Here is a 24919-nt window from a genome sequence, read left to right as displayed (position 1 = left end):
TTAATTACATTTGTATACTTGTGTTAATTATGAAAATATCTCATTTTTTTATTTTTAATATCAGCTTAATTGAATTTTTTAACAAGATGAAGAAATGGGAAGAGATGGCAAATCTACCCCAACATTTCAGAGAACGTACAGAGAAATTAGAAAGAAACTTCACTGTTTCTGCTGTAATTTTTAAGAAATATGAACCCATTTTTCAGGACATTTTTAAATATCCTCAAGAGGAGCAGCCTCGTCAACAAAGAGGAAGAAAACAGCGGTATGTCTTTATATTTGTTAGTCAGAAATACACATTTGTGTGTGCTACCGTGTTTCCCCAAAAATAAGACCTAGCTGGACAGTCAGCTCTAATGCGTCTTTTGGAGCAAAAATTAATATAAGACCCGGTTTTTATGTTATATTATATATTATATATTATATTATATATTATATAAGACCCGGTCTTATAGTAAAATAAGATCGGGTCTTACATTAATTTTTGATCCAAAAGACGCGTTAGAGCTGATTGTCTGGCTAGGTTTTATTTTCAGGGAAACACAGCAAAGTTTTGATCCCTCAATTTTTGTCCTTTAGTTTATTTTGCTAGTCTTAAAAAACAAGTATGATTTCATAAATAATTTTTTTCCTCCGAAGAGCTTTCTTTTAATAATAATTACTTGCTTTTCATCACATGTTAGACATGAAGAGTTTGGCTTCTTTCATAGTGTAAAATGTGTGGAATCTTTGTTTATATAAATTTTCTCTTTTCATTTAAGCAAAAAATGCAAAAGATATTAGATATTTTTATCAGTTAGCTGCCTTGGGTATAGAATTTGACAAGCTGATTTTCTATTATTGACTATATTAACTATATTGACTATATTGACTATATTAACTATTTCTGTCATTTTCTATGTATTAAACTATATATCGACTATTTCTATTATTTGGCGTTTATGTCAAACTGAGTACTAAATAATCCCCCTGAAGTGGCTTCTCTGTGTATTTGGATGTTTACAACCAATCAAGTGTAGAGAGACTGGATTGGGGAAAAAATAGGGGACCTGAAAGTATTATGAATTTGTGCTTTCTGATCACGTCTGCAAAGTCTATAAACTTACTTTGACTTAGTGTTTTCCATTTTTTCTGATAAGGGCAGTTATGGGATACAAATTCTGTACCTTTATCATGGAAATTTTTTTATAAAGTAGAAATGGAAATTTGTTCCTAAAAGAGAAGCAGAAAAATGTTGACAAGAAAAGTAGGGGAAAAGAAGTTATTGTAATGGAATGAATAATGTTTGCTTCTCTTTCAATATAAAAATTTTCCCATATTGTGAAGGATGTTTACAGTAAGTGAGCAGCTTTTAAAAATAAACTGTACATTTTTATATAGTTGACCCCACTGATATGGAAGCAGCTGGTCTAGTTTGCTTGCAGTTTTGGGGAACTATTTACAATTAAGTTTTCTAAAGTTTGGATAGAGCTTTGGTCTGAGTCTGAGGGAAGCTGATGTGATAATTTATAGAAAGATACAAAATATTTTCTATCTTTGGAGTGTTACAGAAAATGATTTCAGATTGTATTTGTTGTGATATTTATTAGGGTTTATATACTACCTAATTCTAATTAAGAAAACTGTAAGTTAACTTTAAAAATTTTACATCTATATTGCCCTATATGCTTTTTATTAGTACTTTTGGCTAATAATAGTAATCATAATGTATACCATTTACTGAGCATTTATTATGGCGCAAGCACTCTTCTAAGTCTTAAACAATATCACTTCATTTAAAATCTCCATGACAAGTTTATGAGGATGATGCTATTGTTACAGGTGGGGAAAAATAAGCCCTTCACAGGTTAAGCAGTTTGGCCAAGGTCACACAGTTAATAAGTGTGGAGCTGTTATTGAAACTCAAGCAGTCTGCTTATAGAACCCATGTGCTTTACCATGACTCTATAATGTATCTCACACACACCAGTGTTTGAAAGTTTGTCACTATTTATTGAGAATTTACTGTGTGAAGTACTTTGTTGGGTGTTATGTAGGTTACAACTATTAAAAAAACACCATCACTGTCTTTTGAGAGTTTATAGTATAATGGGGAAAGGAGACATAATAGAAATGCAAAAGCTAATTGAAATGTAGGACTTCTGAGGCAAAAATAAGCCACTCTACACGACCTAGTCAGGTAAGGTTCTATGGAATAAGTAGAAATAGGTCTTCAACAACGGGTAGGATTTTGCTAGGTGAATTTAGAGATACACTAGTCCTCCCCTTATCCAAGGTTCCACTTTCTGTGGTTTCAGTTACCCATTGTCAGCTGTGGTCCGAAAATATTTAATGGAAAATTCCAGAAATAAACAATTCTTAAGTCTTAAATTGCGTGCCGTTCTGAGTAGCATGATGAAATCATGGTACATCCCACCCGAGACATGACTTATCCCTTTGTCAGGGTATCCACGCTGTGGACACTCCCTGCCCCTTAGTCACTTATCAGATCAATTGTCAAGGGAGGTATCACAGTGCTTGTGTTCAATAACCCTATTTTACTTAATAATGGCCCCAAAGTGCAAGCGTAGTGATGCAGACAATTCGGATATGCCACAGAGAAGTCGTAAAATACTTCCATTAAGTGAAAAGGTAGGTGTGTATAAGAAAAAACATAGTGTATATATAGGGTTATAGAGAGAGAGCCTTCCACGCAGAGGTAAAGAATGAAGACACCGAGGCAGCAAAGCAAGAGGAAATTTGCCTGAGTAGGTTAAGCTTGTTCTAGAGTTCTCACATCATAGAGCCAGTTTTTAGAGTGGCTTGAATGTTAACCTGAAAAGTTGGACTTGTCTTGGCAGGCATCCAAACTAGATAGTTTATCGTGTACCTCTGGTAGGGAGGCTGCTTTTTAAAGCAGGGCACGGACGTTTAATCTTTGCCATGGACTGATGGATTAAGGACAATATTATACCCAAGTAGAATAATCTCTTAGTGGATGGAGAGACTAGAGCACATGGAGAGCAAGAGTACTGAGCTATGACTGCAGAAACTAAGCTCCGGTCTCCTGATTCCTCTTTTCAAAGCACCTCGTTAGAATAAGGCTGTTGGGATATGGAGGCAACAGATGTCTCATATCAACATTGGCAGAGGTTCTGATGGAAAAGCCAAGCTTAAAACACGTCTTGGCAAAGTACAACAGGTACTCTTAATGACAGAAGTGTAAGGATCCCTGGAAGCCCAGAATTTACATTGGAAAGTCCCTTTGTGACTTGCTATAATCTGGAATGTTTTTAGGGAGGAAAGGTTTACAGTTCATCAGCTATGATAGAGGAAAAAGAAACGGGGGAAATACCTGACTGCATACATGGGCCTTAAAGCAGCATAAGCCTTGTTGCAGTCACCAAAAAAACTATTGTTTCTTATTTTGTTTTCTACCTTACCTAGCTTGACCTCAAAAAGCTTTTAACATTCTTCAGAATTTTTTCTGAGATGAGCTTGCCCTGGTCTCCAGTTATTTCTTTACCAGTATTGGGTTGGAGTAGAACTTACACATTTTCCATGTGAAGTGAACGTGCTCTTCTGTTTCTCACCTGGTTTACAGTCATTTGGGATGTCTTTTCTAACTTTTTTGTTACCTCATGACTTTCTTTTCCCCCAAAGGCGACAGCCCTGTACCGTTTCTGAAGTGTTCCATTTTTGCTGGGTGCTTTTTATATATGCAAAAGGTAAGAAAGGAGTAATATTTATTTAAATATTAGTTTATTTAAATGTTCAGGTACTATTTTTATCAACCTGTAATGTGTATCAGGAAAAGATTCTCACGGAAAAATTTCCCAAGGGTTTTAACCTTAGATTTTTTTTTAAGTGTTGCCTTTTCATAAAAGTCTTTTAAATTTCTTTACAATATCCAAAGCCTTTCTTATGAAATGGAAAAATTTTAAATTTTGTTCTTACAGAACATCTTTTCCACTCAAAGCTCTTCTTCTGAATTAATTATGGACTGAAAATGCATTAGTGTGTCTATGCTTATATCTGATCCGTAATTTTCATGAGACAAGTCTTATTTTAGTTGCTCATCCTCAGAGTAGTTCAGATTATTTTTTGCATCTTGTTCAGATGAATAAGCTCTTGATCAAATGCCTTTAGATACAATTTACTTTCTCTCCTTTTCTTCTCATTTCACTTAACCTCCCCAAGTTCTGTATTTCTGTATAGAAATGATTTTTAGTAATCTAAAGAAGAAAAGAAAGTACAGTTACATAAGTTATTAGGCTGGTGCAAAAGTAATTGCGGTTTTTGCAATTATTTTTAACCTTTTAAGCTGCAGTTACTTTTGCACCAACCTAATACATAGCTTTTTCCTAGAGTCTAAATGGAATGCCGTTGCCTATGTTAATAATAAAATATAAAAAGCAAAGTTGAAATCAAAGAATCACAGAGCTGGAAGGAAGTTTCATTAGTATAAGAGATTCTCATTATTAGATCAACTAGTCTAGCTTATTTACTTTAAAGATTAGGTAACTGAGGCCCTGAAACTAGCTGCTGGAAACAGACCTAGGATTCGAACCCAGATCTCCAAGCTCTTGATTCCATGATGGATGTGAAGGCCCTCTAGCATTGATCCTGTGATTTGATTTCTCTGATTATATAGCTGGTCCTTTATGCCTAGTTAGTCGAGAGTGTATCCTTCCTTCCCTGAGTTGCATGCTTGACTGCAAAGAAAAAATTTTCTTCTGTCAGAAATAAGCTGGTTGGCTCAGTTGGTTAGAGCGTGGTGCTAATAACACCAAGGTTGCCAGTTTAGTCCCCGCATGGGCCACTGCGAGCTGTGCCCTCCTTAAAAAAAAAAAAAAGCTGTTAGATATTTTGCTTTCCATCACACTGACATGTTTCTTTAGTGGAGATAAAGGTGATATGCTCAGTGGCAGGAAACAAAGAAAGGCTTAGGAGCATGTAAACTGTTTTCATAGTGGTTTTACTTGCTAACACTTTTAGCTTGCTGTAGCTGGTATTATATATAAATTTGTCATTGGATTGTGGGCAGGTATATTGGACTTCTAGGATTTTTATCTGTTTTGTGTCTTTTATGGCATATGTGTGATTGGGAGTAAAGGTCGATGTAAACTATTAAAGAATTTTATTTTCCTTATGTAGATTTTGGTCTCACTTGATCAACTAGGGTGCCATTGTTTGTTTCTGCAGTTAACTCAGTATTTGAGTTGTATCTTATTATTAATTCAGTTTATAATTACTTGATTCGAAGAGTCCCCTCACAATCCAGCACTATGATCTTTTTGATTCACTGGGATCTTTTCTAATAGAGCAGTTTGTTTAACTGTTTATTCAATTCTCGGTGTAGTTATTTGGGAGGAGGTGTACTCTATGATAGCCGCCTTTCTCATGATTTTGTCTGCAACATATGGGCCTCCCACATTATCTCATTCCTGCTTTTGCCTGTTACATCTGTCAACTTCCTGTGGCACGTACTCTCCAGTGACAAGTTTGGGCTTGTCCTCAGGAGGGGATTTGTGGCCTGAAGACCAATAGGTACCACTTCTTATTTTGCATGAGATCCCAAATCCTCTCATTCCTCATAAATAAGCTGAATTTGGAGGTTAAACAGGTTATTTTTGTTGATTGAAAGATGAAATATCTCACAACGTGAGATTTATTTCTAAAGTCATGTAAAGTATGTCATGTTGGGACAGTCCTGGAGTTTAAATGAGATTCTGATCTTTAGGGGCATTTCAGCTTTTTGTTACAAGTTGCAGGGCTGCAGGTTTTTTCCTTCTATGGCAAGTACACACCAGTGACAAGTTTAGGCTTGTCAGTGTGATGGGCTTTGTAGCTTGAAACCTTTAGGTGCCACTTCCTGTTTTACGTTTGAGAAACCGAGTATATTTTAGTATTAAACATCTTTAAAGCAGAGCCAAGCAAGTTAGTTTGCTTATATCGATGCAAAATTTAACCTATTATCATTTGCCACTCTGACAACAGAAAAAATTTTTTTTCTCTTTAATTCATTTAATCTGATTTGTCTAATGTTTCCATCTATACAAAAAAAGAATTACTTCTCCTTAATGTGCTGAGGTAAGTGGTAATTTTCTTGGGTGAAAAGGAGAGAAAAAGCCTAAAACAGTGTGTGTGTTTGTGTACGCATGCATTTGTGTAGTAGGCATTGAGTATGAAAATGCCAAAGTTTAGAAATGATTGTGTCAGATGTATGTTAGCTACTTAAATTAAATTCATCTGATGTTATAAGAATGTAAAGTTAATATAAGCATATATATGCAGTGTTTAATGAGAAGGGATATGCTCAAAGTTACAAAAAAATCTAGAAATATTTCTTAATTTCTAAGAATATTAAAACTGTTTCACTGCTATAAAAACTGCTTTCAGTGTTAGGAGTTAAACCAAACTGCACAAATGACATTTCCATAGGTTTAAGTTTTGGTTTCTTTTTTCTTTGTTATGAAGCATCAACAATTCTTAGGATACTAACTCTAGAACTTAAATTGTGGTCCTATTGCATTAATTTGTATGAACTTGTGTTCATATGTAGAAAAGTATTTAAAATGTTACTGTTAGGAGTCTAATTATAGGTTCTGGTCTTTTTAAAGTACATACATGAAAAAAATAATTACATGAATAATTTTTTCAGCTATTTCCATGTAAATATTTCTACAGAGTTTATTGACAGAAAAATATTTTCATATAAAACAATTTCTTTCAGTTTGAGATAACTTAGGAAGTTGTGTTCAGATTTTCAAAGGAAAAACCATTGATGATAAAATTTTGGGGAGCTACTAGGCATTTAATAAATGCTTATTTAATGAATACTGAGTGAACAAATGGCATTTTAAGTAAAATTTTGGTTTTCATTAAACTCTTAGAAATTAATTAAACTATAAGAGTAATATATCAAAATGTAAATTTACCAAAACACTTTATGTGGCTCTTGGGTCAGCTTTGTACATTGGTGTATAATGTCATTTTAATTAAAGAAAGAAATTATTTGTAAAATATTGTAAAGTTGATGCATATTTAACCCTGTAATTATTTATAATCCTTCAGGTAATTTCCCCATGATTAGTGATGATTTGGTCAATTCTTATCATCTTCTGCTGTGTGCTTTGGACTTAGTTTATGGAAATGCCCTTCAATGTTCCAATCGTAAAGAGCTTATAAACCCTAATTTTAAAGGTAAGTTTGTAGATCAAAGATTATTGGACAACTCACATTTCTATATTCTGTTTCTCTTGGGAGTGTCATACATAGTGCAGGTGTCCTAGCATCAGAGAACATAAAGTGCTTTGAAAAGCTCTATCATTATTGTTTTTCAGAGTACTTACAACTAAGAGTCGAGCTCTCTGTAAAAATATTTATGGAAAAGGCAGTTGCAGATATCACAAAGTTTAAAGTCTTAGATGACCACATTAGAAGTTTCTGATATACATACTCAACAAGAAGGAATTTAGAAATCCAGAGTAGCCAAGATGACATTAAAGCTGATGGTATTTTTCTACATTGACAAGCTTCGTGCCTGACACACTGTGGAAGGTCAAAACGGATTTATAGAAAGAATCTTCATTTCAGATCTTTTCTACAGAAGAGTAGTTATGGTTCTAAGGTCAGGAAAAGGAATTTTCAGCTCTTAAAAGATGTATGAAAGCGATCATTATTTGGGTAATGGATTTAGTAGGCTTTACGGTATGTAATTTCTATGAATGATATACAGTAAGAGACCAAATCGTGATCTACAAAGCAAACACTAAAAATTATTTATAGAACTAGTATATAATGTTGCTGCTATTTGAATAATACCATAGTAGGATTCCAAGTGATTGTCAGTTGTGGGGTGTTTACAATTAGAATTTCAGCTTGTCTGACTCTCAAAGTAGATTTTTGAAGTTAGTGAATTTAGTTACTTCAGTTGCTCCTCGTTTGGAAAATTTAATGTTCTTTGTATTCTGTCTTTTCTCGCATTTCCTTCCTAACTCCCTTTTATATATCTGTTTCCTTTCATTTTCCCCCTCTTGTATTTTTGTTTTTTTCCACTTGGTCTAGGGCAAAGATTAGCTGTAAATTAATATGATAAACACATAATTCAGTGAAATATATAAATAGTATATACTTTGAACACTAATTTTTTTGAAGTGGAATTTTTAAAATTTGAATGTAAGGCTTATTTGAAAAGTTATATTTTCATGTTTCAGATCTTATAGCAATGTACTAAAATTATTTTTTATTTTTTTTAAACCATCTCTAGATAAATAATTGGAAAACTGGAATCTTGTGAATAGTGATACACTTTACCTCTATTTGCTATTTTTGAGGTATATTTAAATAGAGTCAAATCAGGCCTGTATACACTATTTCCTGTACATTCATAAGCTAACTGACCTGCTGATTAGACTCTATTACTTACATTTCAATTTATTACAGTTTGGTTTATGCTACCTGATATCTCTGTTCTGTGATTCATACGTCATAGGCCTATCTGAAGATTTTCATGCTAAGGATTCTAAACCTTCCTCTGATCCACCCTGTGTCATTGAGAAACTCTGTTCCTTACATGACGGCCTTGTTTTGGAAGCAAAAGGAATAAAGGAACATTTCTGGAAACCCTATATTCGGAAGCTTTATGAAAAAAAGGTTTGTAAGTAGTAAAGAAGTAATGTGAAAATATTTTCTGGAGAAATATTTGATTTAATATGATGACTTAAGGATCTTTTCTTTTTTATCATAGCTTCTTAAGGGAAAAGAAGAAAATCTTACTGGGTTTTTAGAGCCTGGGAACTTTGGAGAGAGTTTGTGAGTACTTCTGTTGTAAAACTGTTTTAATATTTAAAATTGTGTGCTTAGAAAGCCTCAGCGTTTCTTATTTTTATTGTCTGTACCTTGGAAATGTAGGATATGTTTTATGGAAGAATACAGGGAAGCAATAAAAAATTCTATCAACTGTTACTCTAAGCACATTTTTAAATTCATTGAAAATTGTGTCGCTGTTCTTGAAAGCCTTAATAGTTAAGCTTTTGGATCATAATTTTTGAAGTAAAGAAATTTTTTTGGAACTATACAGGTGAAACATGATGAAGGGGAGGTACTGAGGTCTTCAAAGGTGACTGGAGCAGCTAGGAAAGATCATTTAGCTTCAGACCAGAAGCTGCAGTTACCAGGCAGATTGGTGCAGTGCACTCATCAGAAATATTGTCAGGAAAATATACTTTATGATGGGTGAGCATGGTGTAGGCACTCCTCAGTTTTTATCATTAACAGAGTGATCCCATTAACATTTAACCGTCACAAAATTATTAGAACTTTTAGTAAATAAGAAAAAATGAAATAAATGGAATAAAACATTCACTGAAGTGGCAGTTCTGTGAGTCTACATTTTGCCTATTTTTTTTCTCTACAGTAAAGCCATCAATAAGGCCTATGAGGAGTATGTTTTATCTGTTGGGAATTTAGATGAACGGATATTTCTTGGAGAGGATGCTGAAGAGGAGACTGGGATCCTCTCCAGGTGTCTGAACACTGGTTCAGGAACCGAGTCTGCCGAAAGGGTGCAGATGAAGAACATCTTGCAGCAGCACTTTGACAAGGTGAGAAGAGTAGGAATACGGGAGCAGACATGCCCAGGGGCCTGTTTTATTCCAGAAATTGTGTGTCTGTGTGTGTGTGTTTTACTTGCTTCCAGTGTGAAAAAGACAATTCCCATCATCACTTATCTTAATTGAAAAAGTTACCTCCATGTTTGTTTACTGGTTCAGTTTTTGTTAACATCAACTTTCAAAGTTTTTGGTTAGATCTGAGCAAAAGAGAATTTTTTTTTTTTTTGAAGGGGAACAGGACTTTATTGGGGAACAGTGTGTACTTCCAGGACTTTTCCAAGTCGAGTTGTTGTCCTTTCAATCTTAGTTGTGGAGGGCGCAGCCCAGCACCAGGTCCAATTGCCATTGTTAGTTGCACAGGGCACAGCCCACCATCCCTTGCGGGAGTTGAACCGGCAACCTTGTGGTTGAGAGGTTGCGCTCCAACCAACTGAGCCACCCAGGAGCTCGCAAAAGAGAATTTAATATGAATTTAAATGAATGTTTCATGCTGATGATTGTTGGTTTTGAAAAGATGGGCCAGTAAAATATAGCCTTTACATACTGAACATTGTAGACATTTAGAAAACGTTGATTGACCTAAATTGGTGCCTTTATCTAAGAGACTAGAGAAACTGAGAATCTAGTCTTTAAGAAAGTTATTTTAAACTGAGGTTGGGGATCATGTGATGTTGTTTCATGCAGACATTGAGGATGATTCCCATCTGTTGTGTGGTGTTTACAGAAAATATACAACTTCTGACAAGTGCCTCCAGAGGCAGAGTGGATAATTCCACGGGGCAACTCACCTGTAGGACCAGAATTAAGACTGGTTTGCTTATTCATTCAACAAATATTCTAAAAGTATTCTGGATACCAAATTGTATCCTGCACCCTGGGGCTACATCAGTGAACAAAACAGCCAAGCATATCCTGTTTCATATTCTAGTCTGGGGAGGTGGACAATAGGTAACCAAACAAGGTAACTATATCGTATATCAGATGATGGTACATGAAGAAAAATAAAATCGAATAGTAGTACAAAGTACTGGGGAGAAGGGAGACCAGCTGGACCTCGGGCTGTTGCCGATAGGGTGGTTGGGAAAGGCATCTCTGAGGAGGAAATGTTCTCGGAGACCTGAAGAGAGGAAGCAAGTCTTGTGAATAGCTGCAAAATATATTTGAAGTGAAGCGTACAGCAAGTGCAAAGCCATCAGGTAGGAGCATGATTGGCTTTTCGGAGGAGCGGGCAGAACGCCAGTGTGGTAGGAATGGAGTGAGGGAGGGAAAGTGATTAAGATGTGTGGGCGCAGGTGGGACAGGCAGACCTTATAGGGCTTTGGGAGCCATGGCAAGGAGTTTTGCTTTTGCTCTGATTGACAGGAAAGCCATTAAGAAGGTGTTCTGGAGAACAGTGACTGACATAATCTGATTTGTAGTTTTAAAGGTCTTGTGGGGTGGTGGGATGGAGGCAAGGGTGGAAGTAGGGAATTAAAAGGCCATTGCAGTGATTCTGGTGAGCGTTCACAGTGGCCCGGGTCAGAGTAATTCTTGTATTGGGGTTGTATTTTGGAGACAGCACGCACAGGATTTACTGATGGTTTGGATCTGGGATGTGAGAGGAAGAAAACAGTGATGACTTCAGCTGGGTAAATGGTGTAAAAGCTAAAGAAATGCCTGTGAGGTCTTCAGTGATCTGGCCCTACTACCTTTCCGAATTCATCCACCAGTTTCCTCCTCCCCTATTGCGCTTAGGCCACAGTTAGCCCCCTTTTTCATTCTTCCACTGTGCCAAGCATCCCCCAGCTCAAAGCCTTTGCCCTCGCTGTTTCCTCTGCCTAGCACATGTTTCTTCAGGGTGTTCGTGTGGTGTACTTCATTCAATTCATTCCAGTCTCTGATAACCTGACTACTGTACAAAATAATAACCACCAACATCCTCCCCAACCCCAGGACTTCCTTTCCCCCTTACTCTGTGATCAGTGTTCCTCTTAGTATTTATCTCTGTCTGACAGTAGGTTAGGTAGGTAGAAAGAATTGTTTGTCTGACAGTAAGATGGATGGATGGGTGAAAGGATGGATGGAAGGGAAAGGGAGGAAGGAGGGAGGGAGAGAGGATGTTCGTTATCTGTCTCTGCATTAGAATATACGATTCATGAGGGCTGTGACCAGTATTGGATTCATGCTTGGTACATAGTAGACATTTCATGAATATTTACTATTAACCTTTATTGAGGGGGAAGAGCAAGTTTGAGGGAAGAAAACAAGAGTTCAGGTTATGAGCATGTTAAGTTCGAGATGTCTTTTAGGCATCTTACTAGAGAAGTTGAGTAGGCAGTTTCGATATGCAGGACTACAGTTCACAGCAGAGGTTAGGGCTGTGTACATATTCTGGAGTCGCCAGGACACGGGCTGAAGAGAGATTAGCTATCGGATGAGTGGGTAGAGAATAAGAGGTCTGAGGACGGAGCTTTGGGACACTCCAGAATTTAAATTTACTTGGAGAAAGAATGTCTCAGTATCTTTACCAACTTAAATTAATATTTACACTTGAGTTAGAGAAAGACTCCTCTTGATCAGAAAGCACAGGAAGCTTTAAGCTAACAGCTTAAATACGTGTAGTGCTACCGAGAAGCCTGTGCTGGCCCTGAGGCCTGAGGTGGGAGGCTGTTTGTAGTCAGATACGTGTTTCCTGAGTGGGAGCCCTGCTGTGCATAGGCAGTGTGGTGAGATGCTGGGCTGGTGTTGGTTCTCCTGTAAACGTCCAAGGTGTTTTCCCTCCGACCAAGGCACCAGTTCATATACGGGGAGGAAGCTGGCTTCCTGAAAAGCTGTCTACAGCAGGGAGCAATCTTCTGAATGTTAACCTACCTAGATCATCTTACCAACCTAAAAAAATAGAAGTTAATCTCTTTGAAAGAAAGGGGAAGTCTTGTCTCTACTCCTGTTTATGTCACCGAGAGAGCATATAGATTTATTTCTGTATGGTTAACTTCCGTGCTTTTCAGTTATCTCATAAACTTGAATAGTTTATTCTGTTGCCAGGTGAAAATTTTGGCAGGTATTTTTTTCAACTATCTCTAGAGTAGGTGCATTTAATACATAGGGAAATACAGTTTATCTTGAATATTAAAAATACTCTTAAGCTATCTTAACCTTTAAGTTTGTTGGAAAAATTAGAAAAGATGTATTCATGTAAGCCTATGTATTCATGCTGAAATTTTTTGACATTAAATTGTCTTTCTCACATTTATAGTCAAGAATATTGACTTAAACTTATTTAGCTAAAGATCTGTCTACTTTAGGGGGGAAAACTGTGATAGATTCTAGTAACTAAGGGTAAAGAAGGGCAAGAAGATGAAGAAGGATATTTCTGCCTCAGGTTCTTTCCGGCATCGAGGAATGTTTGTTTTATCCTCTCTCCCTAAAGCAAATTTGATGATTTAGATGGGCTTTTGTTAAATCATAAATTTTGTTTCAGCCTGATTTATTTCATAGCTTTCTTGAAGTATTTATAAAAATAGCAGAAGGTGGAAGCTGTGAAATTCTGTTTCTCAGACTTTTTTAATGCTTATTTTTGCCTTCAAGCTTAAGCTTTGAAGGAAGGATAATAGAGAAATATGCCTTGTCTTAGAGATTTAACTTTTAAGAGACAGACGTTTTAGTTGGCTAAAATATAAATTGTCCTTTAATACATCTTCACTTGGATAGTGGTGGCTTTTAGTGGTGTTATGTTTAAATTCCCAGAATGGTGATACTTGAATTACTAAACTTTGTTGATATGTAAAGAAAAGTCTTGATTGCTTTGAATTCTCATTTGTGAAATAATTGAAAGTCTTTCTGACCTAAAATAATGTTCTTTTCCTCCCCCCTTTAGTCTAAAGCATTTAGAATCTCCACACCACTTACTGGTGTGAGGTACATTAAGGATAACAGCCCTTGTGTGACTCCAGTTTCTACAGCTACACATAGCTTGAGTCGTCTTCACACCATGCTGACAGGCCTCAGGAATGCACCAAGTGAGAAATTGGAACAGATGCTAAGGTCAGTTTGAGCCCTTCTTGCCTCCTGAAATTTGGTGGTTGACCATTTTCCAATTTTCTGTTATAATGTTTCACTTATTAGTGCCTTACACCCATTAATAATTGTATATCAATTATTTGCTCAGTCCTGTTTTCAGTCTGTAGAGGATACAGCAATACAAGATGTTTGACTAGAAGATAATCATTTTTCCTCAGTATCTTAGTCTTTTTGGGCAGCTATAACAGAATACCATCGACTGGGTGGCTTATAAACAACAGAAATTTATTTCTTAGAGTTTTAGAAGCTGGATGTCCAAGATCAAGGTGTCAGCAGATTCAGTGTCTGCTGAGGACCACTTCCTGGTTCATAGACAGCTGTCTTTTCTTGCTGTGTCTCCACATGGCCCAAGGAGGCAAGGAAGCTATTGGGGGGGGGGGGGGGGCGGGTCTCTCTTCTAAGGGCACTAATCCTCTTCAGGGGGGCTCCACCCTCATGACCTAATCACCTCCCAAAGGCCCCGCCTGCAAACACCATCACATTGGGGATTAGGTTTCAACATGAATTTGGGGGCAGGGGACACACAAACATTTAGTCCTCAGCACTCAGATTTCTTTAATATAGTACAGGAGACGGTAACTAACACTAGACACTGTAGAATAAAGCACCAAACTGTTCTGTCTTAAGATTTCAGGGAAATGGGATCAATAGAGATGGTAGTTGTTAAAGGATCTCATGAAGAGGAGTGGACCTAAGCAAATTTCTAAAGTGTGGGTCATATTTGAGAAGATAGACAGTTACATTCATAACCAATGTAAAACCACTAACTTTTTTTTTCTGTTGTAGTTGACATTCAGTATTGTTTTATATCAGTGTCAGGCATATAGCATAGTGGTGAGACATTTATATAATTTATGCATCAGTCTAGAATCTACCTGGCACTATACATAGTTGCTGCAGCATTATTGACTATATTCTCTATGCTGCACTTTACATCCCTGTGACTATGTTGTAACTACCAATTTGTACTTTTTACTTCAGTTTTCCATCCAGCTCCACAACCCCCCTCCCCTCTGGCAACCATCAGTTTGATCTCTGTATCTATGAGTCTGTGTCTGTTTTGTTTGTTTATTTTGTTCTTTAGGTTCCACATATAAGTGAGATCATATGGTATTTGTCTTTCTCTTTCTGACTTATGTCATTTAGTGTAATACCCTCTAGGTCCATCCATGTTGTCGCAAAACCACTGTAACTTTTGTAAACTCTGTAAAACACCCTTGAACTGAAAAGGAAGTCCTAAAAGTTTATGATTTGATGACATAGAACCTATAGGAGCCTATTTTATTTCTGGTGGTATGGTATGAGAAAGCCCTGCGTGCACATACTAGTAATTTCCCACTCATAGCTGGACTCATTAAAGACCAAGGCTGACTAATTTTCCTTTACATTACCATGAAGTCTACATTTTTTCATAAACTTGATTGTAATTAACTCTCAATGGGCTGTGTCTGTATGGCCTCTTCTTAAGTCATGTTTCTCAAATGTACCTTGTTTACCTGGAATTCAGAGCATTTTATAAATACATTTTAGAAGCCTGGTTTAATCTCTATATCTTCCAGATATCGTTACAATCTCTAACCAGGTGTAGCAGCTTCTTTAATTTTAAATACCATTAGTGGTATTTAAATACCGGTAGATACTAGGTAAAACCAAAGGGCCCTGTTTTTGTAAAAAAGGTACCTGTGTGTGTTCATAAATAAAATCCTGCTTACGTATGATATTCAGTTGCTATCTCTAGCAGGATCATGACTGATTTTTCATTTTCTTTATACTTCTCTAAACTTGAAACATTTTAAAAATGAATATGTTTATAATCAAAATAAAAACAGTTGTTACAAAAGCCCACATGGTAACAATCAATATGCTTTTGCATTGAACATATATTGCCTTTCTAGTTAAAAAAAAAAAAAAAAATCAATGAAATAAACCTCATTTTGTCCGAAAAGCTATAGAATGCCAGTAATGGTTTATATGAGTCTGAGTATAGTGTATATACCCCTTCATTCTATTTTCTTCCAGTTTTCATGGGCGTTGTACTGCCCTCTGGAGAAATAGTTGAGGGCAATTTTGTCTGTCATCAGTGACTGCAGATGTGTAGGTTAGGCAGGGCCACTCACTAAATTACTGGGTAAATTAAGGGTGCTAAACTTACTTCAATAAAAGGTACAACTTTACACAAAAATTTTTTTTCACTGAAAATGTAATACCAGCACCTTTGTTTTAAGGAAGTATGGGATCTCCTGGCTTAATTTTGGAAGTGCATAGTTTCTGTTCAAAGTATTTTGTGTTTACACGTTGGTAAAAATACAGAGTTGTAAATAGTTTATCACTCGGTAACTTGGAACTAACTTTTGATTAGATCATTCCTTACAAATTTTTTAGGGCATGTTCCAGAGATCCAACCCAGGCTATTGCCAACAGATTGAAAGAAATGCTTGAAATATATTCTCAGCATTCCCAGCCAGATGAGGATTTCAGTAATTGTGCTAAAGGTAAAGCTTAATATTGTCTATATTGTTCTCATCTTGAAGTTTAACTGCATGGAGTTCTTGTTTTGGTAACTGAGTTGGAAATATGAAGAAAAGATTTTTGCCTTTAGATTGAGGGCTAGAATATGGATGTCCAATTTTTCTGTCAATCAAGTGATTTCTGGGCCCTCCTCAGTAAGAGAAATCTTAGACTGATACCTTTCTTATGTTGAACTGTTTTGTTTAGGAAATCTTTAGTTTTCATTTGTACACTGGACTTTAAACATAGATTCTTCAAAATACTAAGTATAGTGATTCTTCAAAATATTAAGACTAAGAACAGAAGACATAGCTGTTTTCATGCCCAGACCTGTCCAGGGAGTTGTTTGATGTCATGAATTAAAACCAAGTATGAGTGGAATAGTAAACCAGTTATATACCTCTTAGCAAAGAGCTACTCTGTTTAGACATACAAAGAAAAAACATGTGAATTTTAATGGAATGCAATTGTAGTTTTTATGTGAAATTTTCATTTCACAGTTTTAGAAACATTTGAATGTTACCATGAAAAAAATAAAGGAATCCTCGGGGTGGTTGAAATAGCAACTGTAGGAAATGCATATGGATGAAGAGTTGTGTTGGTTTTTAAATTTTATTTTAAGGGGGGGATGGGATGAATCCTCATTTTCCACAATATTTTTCTTTACATGTGATTTGTGTTTTTTATTATTTATACAGAAATTGCCAGCAAACATTTTCGTTTTGCAGAGATGCTTTACTATAAAGTATTAGAATCTGTTATTGAGCAGGAACAAAAAAGGCTGGGAGACACGGATTTATCTGTGAGTAAATAACCAGTGTATTGATCAGCACAATAAAATGTAGTTTCTTTCAGCCTGACCCACCAAAAAAAAAAGGCTATTTGTAAGGAAATATTCCATGGGTAGTAAAGCTCTATAGTCAAGGATTAAAACATTCACACTTAACCTTAATTGAGTTTTTAAATAACATAGAGTTTTTATTTAAGCCTTATTTAGCAAGAATAAATTGAGTATTGACTAGAAAGAACTTTAATATAAACATTAAAGAAAATTACAAAATTGACCAGTAATTGTTCTTATTTCTTATAACTGTTTACATTTCTTTTTTATATATAAAATACTGCTGTAGGAATTTAAAAGGCTGGGTTTATGACAAATTTTTAAATTTTGAAACACATACAAAAGTATGTATAAAACATAGCTGTAGTTTAGGGGCTGATAATAAGTGAATACCTGTATACTCACCTAATAAATATGTTTTAAAAAATTTTTCATTGTAGTAAAAGATACATACAATTTACTATCTTAAGCATTTTTAAGTGCACAATTCAATGGCATTAAGCAGTTAAGTACATTCACAGTGTTGTGCAAACCTCACCACTGGCCATCTTTGAACTTTTTCATCATCCCAAACTGATAGTCTGTCCCCATTAAATGATGATTCCCCATTCACTCCCTGTAGCAACTGGTAACCTTTGTTCTACTTTATGTCTCTACGAATTCACCTATTTTAGATACCTTATATATTCATACAATATTCGTTCTTTTATGTCTGGCTTATTTCATTTAGCATGTTTTCGAGATTCATCCATGTTGTAGCATGTATCAGAATTTCATTGCTTTTAAGTCCGAATAATAATACACACACACACACCACATGTATGTGTATATGTTACATTTTGTTTATATATTCGTATGTTGATGGACGTTTGAGGTTTTTTTTGCACCTTTTGGCTATTGTGGTGTACAGGTATCTATTTGAGTCCCTGCTTTCAATTCTTCTTGGTATATATTCTCATTAATCCTTTATCAGATATATGATTTGCAAATATTTTCTCCCATTCTGTAGGTTTTCTTTTTCACTTCGTTGATAGCATCCTTGGATACACAAAAATTTTTAATTTTAATGAAGTCCGTTTTATTTTTTTCTCTCGTTGCCTATGTTTTTGGTGTCTATGTAACTTTTTAATTAAAAAATAATAAATATGTACAATTTTGGAAAATTAATAAGGAAATAAAATAAATGAAATTCATTTGTGATTATGTCACCCTGAATAAACATGTTGACTTTTGGTCCATTACCATCTGGCCAAGTCATCTGCTTTCCTTCCAGCTATCTCTTTATGACAGTGGCCTCTTACTGTAAATACTGTTTTCTCACATATTTCCACATCATTATTTTTCTAAGCAACAGGATGATGTATGTGTATTTTGGTTAGGGATGTAATCTTTTTTATTAGCTATATTTCATAATATGTAAGATTTTTTAAAGTTCTTATACATTCCATTAATAATGCTTTTAGCTAAAAAAATGGACTTGAAAAGTTTTCTAAGAAAATAAGCACACACTTCTCACTAACTCAGAAAATAAGACTTCTTTGGTATTTTTATTTAACTTAACTGAGTATGAAATGTACAGAGTAGGCTAATGTTTCTCAATGTTAATAAATTTGTTTTATAGGGCATTTTGGAACAAGATGCATTTCACAGATCTCTCTTGGCCTGCTGCCTTGAGGTTGTCACTTTTTCTTACAAGCCTCCTGGGAATTTTCCATTCATTACTGAAATATTTGATGTGCCACTTTATCATTTTTATAAGGTATTTTTAAAAATCTGATACTGATGAGGAAATTGTAGATGAGACCAACTTCCTGTTATCCATCTAGTTCATTTTAATATATAAGTACATTTCTTCTAGTTTCAATTACATATTTAATAATTTCTATTCTATTTGGGGAACAGAGGAAAAATAGAGTCCGTAAGAACTATATAAATTTTTTTACTGTAGTATAAAGACCTACTTTTGGATAAAAGCTTCATTTTGTCCTTCCTTTTATTTTATAAAGGTTTTTTTTTCAATTACAGTTGGCATTCAATATCATATTAGTTTCAGGTGTACAGTGTAGTGGTTAGACATTTATATAATTTACAAAGTAATACCCCTAATTAGTCTAGTACCCAACTGGCACTATACATAGTTATTATAATATTACTGACTATATTTCCTATGCTGTACTTTTCATAAAAGCTTTTAGAATACTTTCATTTTATGAACTAAGAAAGCTTTAAAAAAGTAATAAACCTATCACTAGCTAATCTTGTATAGCAAACTGCTTTTTTTATTTTATGGAAATTAAATAACATTGAATGTGTCTTTCAGAAACATAAAAATACTTTCACTTATTATATAGAAGCACAGAGTTATGGCATTGATTTGGTAGTTGTTTTATTCTTGAGACTGATTTAGTGTATGAATTTGTCTTATTTCAGATATAGCAGTCAAAAGTAATTTTTATAGTGACAGATGAATGTCTAGTTTTCAAATATGAAATTTAAAGGGTACTGTTTTCAACCTCAATAGACAAACCGTTTTTACATTGAAAATTTTTTGAAATACTATACAAAAGATTTTATATAATTCATATGTAGTTTAATAATTATTTATTAAGACAGTGAAAGGAAGAGCAGCTGTTTCAAAGTAGTATAATTCTTTAAACTTGTAATTTTTTATAAATTGTCTTTGTTGTATCTAAATATGTAAAAAAATTTAAATGTACCCATTTTGTTTTCATAATTTTTTTTTGTAAAAACAATAGTTATTTTTATTAAACAAACTGGGGCATTTTTCTTTATTTCAGGTGATAGAAGTATTCATTAGAGCAGAAGATGGCCTTTGTAGAGAGGTGGTAAAACACCTTAATGAGATTGAAGAACAGATCTTAGATCATTTGGCATGGAAACCAGAGTCTCCTCTCTGGGACAGAATTAGAGACAATGAAAACAGAGTTCCTACGTGTGAAGAGGTTTGTGAAAATATCTTAACATCTTTCTGTAACAAAAGTACATCAATATTTAGCCTATTCATAATCTTACAGCGAGCAATTAAATTTAGTGTCTTCCTTATGCGGGACTGGGAGGTGGCAACTAGGTTTTATATGGTATAATCACCCGTATAGCTAATAGGAAACAAGAATCAGAAATAATTTGTGATTGCCCCAAGTTTTCAGTGACAGAGTAAGAATTCAGTGTTCTGTCTTGATTTCTTAATCAAGTTTCTGTACTTAAGAATGGTTGATAGTCTAATTCTCCAAATAAGGAAGGTTATTCATATTTAATTCATATTTAAGGCTTTGAATTGTGTAAGACTGCCAGAATTTATTTTTTAACGTTAGTGTGAAAGTGGAAAAGATACCTGATAGTTATGGAATATCTGATGAGCAAAGATAGGTTTTTTCACCTTAGATTGTTACTGTGTTTTTAGTTATAATACTTGTTGGAGTAATGCCATTTGTATAAACAATCCTTTATATAGGTCATGCCACCTCAGAACCTGGAAAGAGCAGATGAGATTTGTATTGCTAGCTCCCCTTTGACTCCAAGAAGGGTGAGTGAAGTTCGTGCTGACACTGGAGGACTTGGAAGGAGTAAGTTTAAAATACTAGGGCAAATATTTGTGGAGCCAGATAGCTGGGAATTTAAAGTCCATCTAAAAGTAGAAGTGACGTTGATAGTGTATATATAGAAGAAAATATTCTGTACATTACAGTGCCATATGGGTCACTTAAAAATAATGCTTTTGAAGAATATTTAAGAAGACAGGAAAATGTATGCTATAACACGTGTCTTTAAAAAAAAGATAAAATACTATGTATTAATGTGATTCCTGTTTTTTAAGGGTGTGTTTATATATAATAATACAAAAAGGCTGAAATGGAAAAAACCTGAACTACTAAGAATGATTATTATTGGGTGATAGAATTCCAGGTGATTTCTGTAAATTTTTGAAGATGTAGTACTTGTAAAAGTGGAAGAAACAAAAGCTTCTTAAAGATATGATCCAATTAGGTACAGACAAGCCAGTGAGTTAAGAGGACTGACTGGCCTGGGCATGCTCACCTCTGACTCTTCTCAGTGGAGCTGTGCTAGCCTGGTTGATGTGACAGCAGTGCTGGCCCAAGAAGTACAGGTTTTGCTATTCCTCTGATTATGTTTTAGGCAGGTTTTCTAACATCTGCCAAGTGCAAGGTTTAAATTTTCACACTTGAGATAAAACTACTTTTTAAAAAGCAAGCCTGTAAATTCACAGAGTTCTAAATCCTAGGATGCTATTAAGGATATTCTTGTTTCTAGATCAACTTTTTAATGGAATTGATAAGCACTGGCTATAAAAGATCAGTTTTAAAATCAGGAATCACTCTGTCAGTGCATACTCAATACATATGGATGAACTCTAGGAAAACTTCGTGTTTGAAAGAGGAGTCACAATGGTTTAACTATTTTTCTGTGTATTATCCACTCAGACCCATGGCTGACAGCTGGTCTTCTGTCAAGATTAGGACTTGACTTTAAACTTCCATTTTCTTTGTACTTGTCACTTCTCTATTTTCATGAGGTCTCTTAATAATTTTAAGATAATGATCGTAATGCACTCTTTCGGACTCTGCAGCTTTATTCCAAATACAAATCTAGTAAATTTATTTGTTTGTATCATCAGGAAATTGAAATGTTAAGCCACAGTCTACTGGGACTACTACTGTCAATCCTATTATGATATCCCTACATATATTTTTAAATTAAAAAGAACCACTGATGTGTAGTTTTTACAGCTAGAGATGAAAGAGGGAAAGGAATACTTCTCAAAAATTCAGACATTGGTGTGACTACTTAACAATACGTGTAGACTAAGCCATACGGTTAATAGTGTTTCTGTTTGGAAAGTTTTGTAAATAGATAATGGTGATTGTTGTACAACATTGTCAATGTAATTAATACCAATGAATTGTATACTTAGTTAAAATGGCAAATTACGGTACATATATTTTACCACAATTAAAAATAAATGACAATTTAATATGCCAAAAACCATTGCACAAATTTAAATGGGTGAAATGTATGAGAATTATATCTCAATAAAGTTGTTTAAAAAATAATAAACTAAGCTTAATTGAATTCAGAAGACATAAGTCTACTCTTGCTGAAGGACATTATTGAGTTTTAGTAATTTTCTATATGGGGAAAAAGACAAAGATGAAGATTCATAAAACTGGGGGAAATGCTCCCAGATGATACCATAGCAGTATCAAGTCCTTTTATCAAGTAGTGGCTTTACAGTGAAATCACATTTTACGTGAGTGTTAGGTAGAAATTGAATCTGGTCAAAGATATTATGGAAAAAATAGAAAAATTCTTTAAATTAGCACTAAATCATGAAGGCCCTATAGTCTTGGAGGGCAAAGTCTAGTTTGAGTGAGCCTTAGGTGGCGTGAAGGGAGTTATGTGAGACAAATAGAGAAAAATCTTTCTTTACATTTTGCTCAGAATAGTGTGCAGTTGAATTTTCATTCGTTGAAAATAGCTATGATGTGACTCCTATAATTTCTGTTTGCTTTTTAAATTATGAAGTATTTCAAACACTAATTAATTTTGTACATAACAGCTTGGATCGAAGTCAGGTCTGTCTGCTTGAGTTAAACTGTTTTTCTTTCTGACCCTAGGCATGCCGTCTCCAACCACGTTATATGACAGATACAGCTCCCCAACAGCCAGCTCTACCAGGAGACGGCTGTTCGCTGAGAACGACAGCCCCTCTGACGGAGGTACACCTGGGCGCGTTCCCCCACAGCCCCTAGTCAATGCTGTCCCTGTGCAGAATGTATCTGGGGAGGCTGTTTCTGTCACACCAGTTCCGGGACAGACTTTGGTCACCATGGCAACAGCCACTGTCACAGCCAACAATGGACAAACTGTGACTATTCCGGTACAAGGTAAGGAAGGCAGAGTTGGATATTGAGTTCTTCTTTCTCTGTGGCATTTATTGGAAAGTTACCTGAGTTTTGGCTGGAATGATGATAGAAGTGTGGGAGGAAGAGGGTTAGGAGGGGAGAAACCGGAAACCTGTGCCTGGAGAACCTTGTATTAGCAACGCTTTCTTCCTGCTTTTTTTCTTTGTAACAAACTGTAGGTATTGCCAATGAAAATGGAGGGATCACATTCTTCCCAGTCCAAGTCAATGTTGGGGGGCAGGCATCAGCAGTGACTGGCTCCATCCAACCCCTCAGTGCTCAAGCCCTAGCTGGAAGTTTGAGCTCTCAACAACAGGTGACAGGAACAACCTTGCAAGTCCCCCCTGGTCAGGTGGCCATTCAACAGATTTCCCCAGGTGGACAACAGCAGAAACAAGGCCCACCTTTAACCAGCAGCAGTATTAGACCCAGGAAGACCAGCTCTTTATCACTTTTCTTTAGAAAGGTAATATTTCATGTACCCTTACCAGGTCAGGAGCTTGGGAAATACAAGTGTTAGATAAACAATGTTTGAAATGGTTTTGTTTATCTACTAGGTTTACCACTTAGCAGGTGTCCGCCTTCGGGATCTTTGTGCTAAACTGGATATTTCAGATGAACTAAGAAAAAAAATCTGGACCTGCTTTGAATTCTCCATAATTCAGTGTCCCGAACTTATGATGGACAGACATCTGGACCAGTTGTTAATGTGTGCCATTTATGTGATGGCAAAAGTGAGTACTTTGAACATAAAAGGAAAAAAGATGCTATTTCCTTACTGTCAGAACTGCTAACAGCTTTATTGAGATATAAGTCACATACCACATAATTCACCAAAATGTAAATGCAGTTGACTTTAGTGTATTCACAGATATGTGCAGCCATCACCATGGTCAATTTTAGAACATCATATTCCATTGTATCAGTATATGATGTTTATCCATTCATCAGTTGATGGACTGTTACCACTTTTTGACTGTTTATGAACATTTGTGCACAAGTTTTGCATGGACAGTTTCATTTCTCTTCAATATGTATCTAGGCATGGATTCCTGGGTCATATGGTAACTCTTGTGTTTAACCATTTAAGGAACTGCCAGACTTTTCAAGTCACCACACCATTTTACATTTCCACCAGCAATAAACGAAGGTTCTGATTTCTCCACATTCTTACCACTTTTTATTATCTGACTTTGTTTTTCTTAAATTATTTATCAAGGTGATAACACAAAAGTAGCCATTTTAAAATGAACAATTCAGTGACATTCACAATATTATATACGGACCACCTCTGTTTAGTTCCAGAACATTTCCATGCCTGCAAAGTAAAACTACTTACTCATTCAGTAGTTTCTCTCCATTCCCAGGCTCAAAAGTGACTGTTAACCACCATTCTACTTTGTGTCTATGAATCTGACTGTTCTAGGTGCCTCATATGAGTGGAATTGTGCAATATTTGTTTTTTGGGGATTGGTTTGTTTCAATTAATATAATGTTCTCAAGATTCATCTATGTTGAAGTATGAGTTATAATTTCCTTCCCTTTAAAGGCTGAATAATATTCCATTGTATGGATAGACCACATTTTCTTTATCCATTCATCTACTGATGGACACTTGGGTTGCTTCCACTTTATGGCTATTGTGAATAATGCTACTGTGAACATGGGTATACAAATCTCTTCGAGTTTTTTGTTTGATTTCTTTTGTTTTTATACCCAAAAATGGAATTGCTGGGTTATATAGTAATTCTGTGTCTAATTTTTTGAGGAAATTCTATATTGTTTTTCACGCTAGCTGCACCATTTTACATTCTCACCAGCAGTGCACGAGAGTTCCAATTTCATTCCTTCTTGCCTGCTTGTTATTTTCCATTTTTTAATTTACCCATCCTACTAGGTATTGATTGGTACCTTATCATGGTTTAAATTTGTATTTCCCTAATGACTAATGATGTTGAGTGTCTTTTGTTGTG

General features: G+C 35.3%; 1 protein-coding gene across 1 annotated transcript in view; it reads left to right on the top strand.

Annotated features, from left to right (window-relative positions):
* The window catches only part of RBL2 (RB transcriptional corepressor like 2), a 44266-nt gene that overhangs the window by 4996 nt on the left and 14351 nt on the right, over positions 1-24919 (top strand). The window contains exons 3-17 of the mRNA XM_019732348.2: positions 65-265; positions 3643-3707; positions 7057-7185; positions 8477-8637; positions 8732-8796; positions 9401-9587; positions 13453-13619; positions 16038-16147; positions 16862-16965; positions 18626-18763; positions 19803-19967; positions 20477-20588; positions 22659-22928; positions 23126-23412; positions 23504-23680. Coding sequence (XP_019587907.1) covers positions 65-265; positions 3643-3707; positions 7057-7185; positions 8477-8637; positions 8732-8796; positions 9401-9587; positions 13453-13619; positions 16038-16147; positions 16862-16965; positions 18626-18763; positions 19803-19967; positions 20477-20588; positions 22659-22928; positions 23126-23412; positions 23504-23680 — 2338 coding nt within the window. The remainder of the gene's footprint in view (positions 1-64; positions 266-3642; positions 3708-7056; positions 7186-8476; positions 8638-8731; positions 8797-9400; positions 9588-13452; positions 13620-16037; positions 16148-16861; positions 16966-18625; positions 18764-19802; positions 19968-20476; positions 20589-22658; positions 22929-23125; positions 23413-23503; positions 23681-24919) is intronic.

Source organism: Rhinolophus sinicus, linkage group LG11 (assembly GCF_036562045.2).
Source record: "Rhinolophus sinicus isolate RSC01 linkage group LG11, ASM3656204v1, whole genome shotgun sequence".
Classification (NCBI taxonomy): Eukaryota; Metazoa; Chordata; class Mammalia; order Chiroptera; family Rhinolophidae; genus Rhinolophus; species Rhinolophus sinicus.
Note: the sequence above shows the minus strand (reverse complement) of the source record. Positions and strands in the feature narration are given on the sequence as shown.